The following is a 7,688-nucleotide window of genomic DNA, read 5'->3' on the forward strand; positions in this document are numbered from 1 at the left end:
CAACAAATGAGATATTCAGTAACCCCTTTTTGTTTTTGCTTTGATATTGAAAATGGTATTGGAACCGACTACTGAAATGTTGGTACCGTGACAACACTACTCCCAGCAATACCAGGCTCAAAATACCCTGAATCACACCAAACATACAATTGACCTCCATGTTAAAAAAATCAAGCGATGGCAACAACACAAGGTCTGTCACCTAGCCTGGCTTCTCACACATAGGGCGCAATTACCCGTGAAAAGACAGGAACCCCTATTATGTAATGCATGTGAACATTTATTAATACAATCAGGTACAAAACAAGTATCTTTATTGGCAACAGCTATCTTACAAAGTCTAAATTGCCACAACAGAAATTGTACCTTCAGGAGCTCCTATACAATCAGTTAGGGCAGTAATCATTTACAGGCACATGCTACTATTGTAGTCCTCCAAACAGTATATAATCTGATAACAGGAGACAAGCTCAGTTGACAGGGAGGCATTTACAGATGCATGTACACACACACGCATACTATCATAGCCATCCTCAAGTACACACTATCCCGCACGATTTGAGTCACAGAAAAATACACACAAATGCAAAATAATATTAGCCCTTTTTGACCTCAAATAATTGTTTGGGCAGGTGATGTGTTGGTATAATTGCCAATAAGCAAAATCAGTACACTTGAATACATAAGGACACAGACAAATCCAATGACAAATAAAACCCTAAAAACTCCACTAGAATCACTTTCTGAGAAGACATAACCTCAGAGCATTACCTTGGTAGTGTAATACTATTGGACCACATGCAAACTCAGTTCTTGTAGAGGTCTTCCAGTGTGTATGCAGTAACATACTTCAGATTTTCCCCAACATTACAATACCAATTTCAGTGCTTGCTCTAAGTAGAGCTGTCCCTAAAAACAAAATGTATACATTTCCCCATATTCCTAACCTTAACATTTAGGTCAATATTATTTAAAAATAATTTAACCATTGATTCCAGACCCTGGTGTGCAAAATAAATGTCTGCAGAAACCAATTGGCCTTTGGATTTAAAATGAACATCTATACCTTGGAGAGCAGTCCAGATTCAGGGGCAGAGGCTTTGATGATATTCTGTACCTCCTTGAATTTGGGGTGTTCCTTGTCAGCAACCAGCTGCAGCAGAACTGATTCGCTGGTAGTGATGATGATGCCGGTCCGCGCCATTCTCTGAGATGGTGAGGACAGGAGAGTGGGAGGTTAAGGGAGTCAAAGTTAAAGAAGACATTCATTAATTAGGTTTAGGGTAACACCCTATGTACAATCAAAGGTTAACACACACAGTCAATTAACAGAGACTGATTCAACACCACACTATATTAACAGAGTATTGACATACTAACCTCCAGGGCAAACATTCTGTCCATCATACTGCGAGAAGAGGTGGAGTCAGCCACAATGTGAACCTCATAGCCCCGTCCTATCAGGTCAAGAGCAGTCTGCTGGATGCATACATGGGTCTGGGGTACAGAGAACTTCTAATCAGATTTGGAAGCTCCTAGGGTGCTTCATCATGATTGTAAAAACATTTTCTGTATGCATTTTACTTGTAGGGCAAGACAATACCCAGATTGCAAATTATACAATGACAATAGGGGGGAGTAGGGGTAACTTCTTCTCCAGGGTGTGTATCGACCCCCCCGACCTGTTGTTTTTACCTCTTTTGGGGGGGGTCAAACCCCCCAAATCCCCCCCGTAATTCGAACCCTGACAATACCACTAGGTATCAGCAACACCTAAACACTAAACAGAAAGGACAAGAGAAAACTAAATATTCTATGTTGTGATTTATTGTTCAATGGCAAAAGCAAACAAAATAAATAGTGTACCTCAACTCCAAACAGCACCACACTGCGGACCCCTGGCAGCTCAGTAAGAGTGGCCTCCACCTCCGGAAGCACCATGGAGAACTTGGTCTTGGGAAAGACCAGCCTGGCACCAGTCAGGTCCAGCTCCTGTACCGTGCTACCCAGACCTTTAGGGTACTGCTCTGACACAATAATAGGGATGCCCAGGATCCGGGCTCCCTGGAGCTGAGGACAAAAATAGAGAGGGAAAGACGGAGATGAGGTACAGAGGTCAGTTAAGGAGGTCAAGGGAGTGACAAAAAAGTCCTCTTTATGAGTTGTTTTTTTCAATATATCAATGTGACATTTTTGTCACAGACACATTATACAAACCAGACAATGACCGCTATTGACCATGACCAGATATCCCCTGACGTTTAAACCACTGTGAGAATGTCCCAATTACTTTTTTTCTGAATAGTGTCAAACTTATAGTAGGACAGGTTATTTTCAGAGCACCTTTTAGTAGACGTAAGAGGTTTGATGTGAAACTTCTTGTTCACTTTTGTAATGAATCACACCAAGAAGCAGACACAAAAAACATATAATACAAGCACTTTTTGGTTAATTAAATTTCAAATCAAAATGTGGAATTCCATACTTCTGAAATTATTTTGTGATTTGAGAAGTGTATTCTCCAAACATAATTCTTCAGTCTCAAGCAAAAGGCAATCTGCCTGTTTTACTGTCACACCACATCAATGGTGATTAGGTTGGAAAGGTAGTATAAAGTGAAGGATTTGAGGATTTTTTGCACATCTCATCTACACATGGTAAGATCGACTTGCAAATGTTAATTCAGTGCAGATAAAACTAACATACAGTAATGAACAAACAATTATAACAAAAACAAACAAAAACGGAGCTTGCGGGAAAACTTGGTGTAGATAAAAAGATGAAATACATTCCCATGTAAAGATTCAGCTCAGCTCAAGTAGCTGCCTTACATTTGAATGCAACCAGACTGTGAGCCAGTGCCCTTATAGTTCGTCGAAGTAAAGTATCCATTTCTGCCATCTCTTAGCATACAAATCTAACCTCAAACGTATCACACAAGTCAGTCGTTCCATTGTCCTTATTTCCTGAATGACATCAAACCATTGTTGCTGTTTAGGTGAATCAGGTTTATACCAGCTTCTAGTTATGGTTTTCCTTGCTGCTGTAAGGAGTACGTTTACCAAGTATCTGTCCCCCTGTAGAGTAACCAGTGAAATGTGACCTAAGTACAAGACAGTGCATGACAAAGGAATCTTATATCCAAGCACATTAATTAAGATTAAATGTACCTCTTTCCAAAATGACTTCAGTTTTTCACAACTCCCAAAAATATGCGTGTGGTGTGCTTCTAAGCAGCCACACTGCCTCCAACATGGATGGGGTGTTGAAGATACTTTACTGCTGATTTTAGGTGTAATAAAAAAAACGCACCAAATTTTTCCAGTTGAAAACCCTCAGTTGTTGTGAATTTGTGGAAGTATGTTGAGTTTCACACATATCGTACCATTCCTCTGATGAAATGTCCGCATTTAATTCTTTTTCCCACCTTAATTTTAGATACAATGTTGAGTTGCCCTTACATTCCATAATACTGTCATAAAACATGGAGATTACTTTTACACTTTTACAATTTGGTTTATATGCATTGATCATATTCTTTATAACTGGGTTTATTTCGTGAGAAATTTCCATCTTCAATTCTTTATTATAATAATCTCTAAATTGTATATACCTAAATAAGTCACGATTATGAAGAGAAAATGTCTCTTTTAGTTTTTGGAAAGTCTGTAATTCTTTGTTTTTTTCCATCAGTGTACACACTGCCTTAATACCTTTGACTCCCCATTGCTTAAATGTAGCATCATTTTCTCCTGGTCTAAATTGAGTGTCAAAGGCTAACCATCTAAGTACTTTCTGGTCTTTCCTTAGTTTGAATTGCCTTACAAAATCAAACCAAAACTCCAGTGAGCCGGAGGTTATTGAATCTATTTGACTTTTGACTAATAGGGGGATTTCTTTTTCTCCTAAAACTGACTGGATCCGATAACCCTCTACATATGTCTCAATTTCCTTCCATCTAGCAAAATAGTTATCATTACACCACAGAAAAAGGGGACGGAACTGAGCTGCATAAAAGTAATCTTTGAGATTTGGGAGTGCCATTCCTCCTTTATGCTTGGCCAACTGCAGTGTTGCGTATCTTATTCTAGGCTTCTTTCCCTCCCAGATAAACCTAGAAATAAGTCTATCCCAGGTAAAGAACTGGTGTTTAGGAACCTCTACTGGTAAAGCTTGAAACAGGTATAGCAGTCTAGGCAACATGTTCATTTTAATTACATTTATCTTACTGCCAAAATCCAGCGGATAGGTGGACCATCGTTCAATATCCTTTTTAATATTCTGATTAATCAAATTATAGTTTGCCTCGTATAATCTGTTCAGATTTTTTGTAATGATTACGCCTAAATATTTTATTTCTTCCATATCCCATTTTAAATCATACCTATGTTTTATTTCTTCTGAAGGCTTGTAATTAAATGACAAAAGTTGTGTCTTTGTAATATTTAGTTTGTAACCAGCATAGTAATTAAATTCTTCGAGGATGTCCATCAATATAGGGAACGACTTCTCAGGATCCACTAAATGGACCAAAACATCGTCCGCGAATAAACTAATTAAATGATCTCTATGTCCAATTGTGATGCCTTGTAGTTGTTCATGTTGACGGATTGTCTGGGCTAGGCCGAGTGCTGGTTTTATTGAAGTAATTGAGGTTTTGAAACAAAATTAAGATTCTCAAGCCACAATTAGTATTAAATAAACAGTAACCTTAAAGCACCTATAAGATCTTGGTGTTATCATAACACACAATTTACATATTTCACTTCAACAAACAGTTCACTGTGGAAGCAAATGCTTCTATTTTCAGCTCTAGAAATGCCCTATGAGGTACACTGAGGAGCCAAAACATAATGACCACTCACAGAGGAAGCACAGAACAGTGATCATCTCCAAACAAGGGCAATTGACTGAGTCTATCTAGATTAGATGGTAAGTGAACAATCAATTATTTTAGTCATAATATTGAATTCAAGAAAGGCTAAAGACGCACTTGTTCCGGGAGTACAACGTTACTTAGGAATGATTTGCTGGACTTGATATCAGTTTCCTCCAGGAAAACAATGACTCTTATTGAGGGACTTGTTGCTCTTGTTGGTTAGTTGTAACTGATTTAACTTCTTGTACTCGCTTTGAATTATATTATTGTTGCTTGCTTTCCTACAGGTACACTCTTGCACTTTTGAGGTTCATGTTGTTTAATTGTAACTTGTTTAATTACATGCCCCTATGTTTCTTCCCATTGGCACTTATTTGCTTTTCACAATGTCTGCTTCATGTTTTGGCTACCCACAATGTCGTTGTTTATGATCATTGACCTAAGCACTTTTGTAAATGAATACATGTAAATGTAAGAGAAATGGGCAGGAGTAAACTTGGCAACTTTGGCAAGTGACAAATCGTTATGGGAGTGTCCATGATGGCCCCTGCCCACTGTCAAATGCACTTACAATGGACGAACAAGCGTTGGAACCTTGAAGCAGTGGAAGAAGGTCACCTGGTACGATGAGCCCGGTTTTTTTTTGCATCTTGTGGATGGTTGTGGCCGTGTGCGCTATTTACATGGGGAGGTGATGGGCCCTGGATGCACAACAAGCTAGTGGAGGGAGTGTGATGCTCTGGGCAATGTTTTCCTGGGAGGGGTCTGGCCATTCATGTGGAAATCAATTTGATACATGCCACCTCAACAGTTGGAGACCATCTACGTACACCCCTTCATGGCAATGGTATTCCCTGATGGCAGTGGCCTCTTTCAGCAGGATAATGTGCCCTGACACACTGCACACAGTGTTCAAGAATGGCATGGAGTACATGAGGAATTATTCAAGGTGTTATCAAGGCAACCAACTTCACCATATCTCAATCCGATTGTTTTGGCCAGACATAGAGAACCAACAACCTATTAGGTAGGTGGTCATATTGTTTTGACTTATGAGTGCCACTCTACAATGACTTGATCCCATCCAACTTGAGCTTTATATAAATATAAAACGTTTCCTATAATAGTAATAATAATAGTAATACAATAAATATTAAATGCCCCAATCCGCTGCCCTATAAATTAAAAATAGGAATCTATGATCATACCAGCCTCTGTCCCACACTGATGATGTCACCAAAGTACTTGATCGCTGGCCGGAATCTTTCTTGCATGTCGCAGCAAAAGAATGCTGTGGTGCCAGGGGATAGGTTGCCCAACATTGTCACCTGAACAAACCCAAAGACAGTTAATTATGTAAACATAAATACACTCAGTAAAAAAAAAAATTGTATACATAATTTTTTTTTTAAAAAGTCCAGACAGCAGTCCAGAAAGTTGTTTGGCTGGAGCTAAATTTATGGGTCTATGGATTATGGCTGACTGCCAAGAAAAAAAAGAGTCAGCAGCATTTTCATAATCTGGTTCCTTATCCAGGTCAAAGCTCTGTCAGATATTTCTGATAATCTCCATTCAAAATATTAATTCCAATGGTTTTCAATTTATGTAGGCTACTGTCTTCACAACATCAGCGGGTAGTGATTGCAATTGTAGGCTATGGTGAATTTGTAGTCTAATTAACAAGTGCACAAGGGAGTTTGAACGTTAATAGAATGTATTTTAAGTAATCAAACAACACTGCAAGAGATTTACGAAAGATTATTTGAAATATTTGAGTTTAGCATTGTGCCAGTGCCATTTAGCCATTTTTTGCTTAAGGCTGAGCATTTAAACTTAGCAAATATTGTATACCACGTGCACGAGCGTCCTCTAGATGCAAAATTACTCAATTAACTGGGATAATAAACTATAGTTTATATATAACCTAATAGTTCACATTAGTGTCATCAAATAACTCCAAACAATTAAAACACCCACATTACTGTCGCTCTTGGCTCACCTCTGTTTGCAGAGGCACTAGGCGAAGTTTGCATTTCTCAGTCACCACAAATCCTTTCGGCAAATCGATATACTGTGCCCATTCGTCTGAATACAGTTGAATTATAAATTTACTGTGGACGTCGATCTGAGTTCCATATAATGACAAAAACTTCTGAATAAGCAATTCATGTCCATATCCAACGGGTACAGAGGACGGCCTCGAAAACAGAGAAAATGAAAATAAAACATGGACATGATTGTTGTTGGTGTGACCATCCGCCATGATGGTTTGCTATGAGGAATAGTTCTTCCGTTTAACAGCTACGACATAAATTAAGCCGAAATGACACGCCTTTGTCACAGTGTAGGGAAAGGGACATTTTCCATTTCAGTTTCGTAGCATAATCTCTGTTTACAGTGTGACGTACAGTTTGGCTGTAAAATATGATTATGAAATGTAATAAATGTTATGATGATATACAGCTTTTATTTAATGTCATTGAATTGTTTCCCAGTTAAATGTCACTTGGTGTTAGCTATAATTTGTTTTATTGTTTTGTAAAAATTATGATATCTTTTTTTGAATTTTGTGATCAACTTAATAGGCTAGTGTACAATGATAAGCAACGTAATGTGACCTCTGCTCTTGAAAGTAATATCCTCCAGCAATTAATAATCCTCCAACCTTACGATTGACAAAACAACCTCAAACCAACAGTAGACCTACAGTATATGTTATCTATCCTCCTGTCCTTTTGGGCGTGCCTGTTCGAGGTTTTAAATGAAATTATCGGGATGGCTAGCTATTCTAAAATCTCACGTCAAAGGC

The 7,688-nt window shown here is 38.4% G+C and overlaps 1 protein-coding gene across 1 annotated transcript; it reads right to left on the minus strand.

Moving 5' to 3' along the window:
* Nucleotides 1-297: 297 nt before the first annotated feature.
* isoc1 (isochorismatase domain containing 1) lies at nt 298-7,194 on the minus strand. Its single transcript, XM_084694236.1, has 5 exons — nt 6,879-7,194; nt 6,088-6,207; nt 1,867-2,070; nt 1,381-1,497; nt 298-1,207 (listed from the first exon to the last, which is right to left on the minus strand). Exons 1-5 carry the CDS (start codon nt 7,140-7,142, stop codon nt 1,061-1,063), a joined length of 852 nt encoding a protein of 283 aa, XP_084550362.1. The 5' UTR covers nt 7,143-7,194; the 3' UTR covers nt 298-1,060.
* Nucleotides 7,195-7,688: the final 494 nt, after the last annotated feature.

Source organism: Hypomesus nipponensis, chromosome 27, assembly GCF_054491055.1.
Source record: "Hypomesus nipponensis isolate SF chromosome 27, ASM5449105v1, whole genome shotgun sequence".
NCBI lineage: Eukaryota > Metazoa > Chordata > Actinopteri > Osmeriformes > Osmeridae > Hypomesus > Hypomesus nipponensis.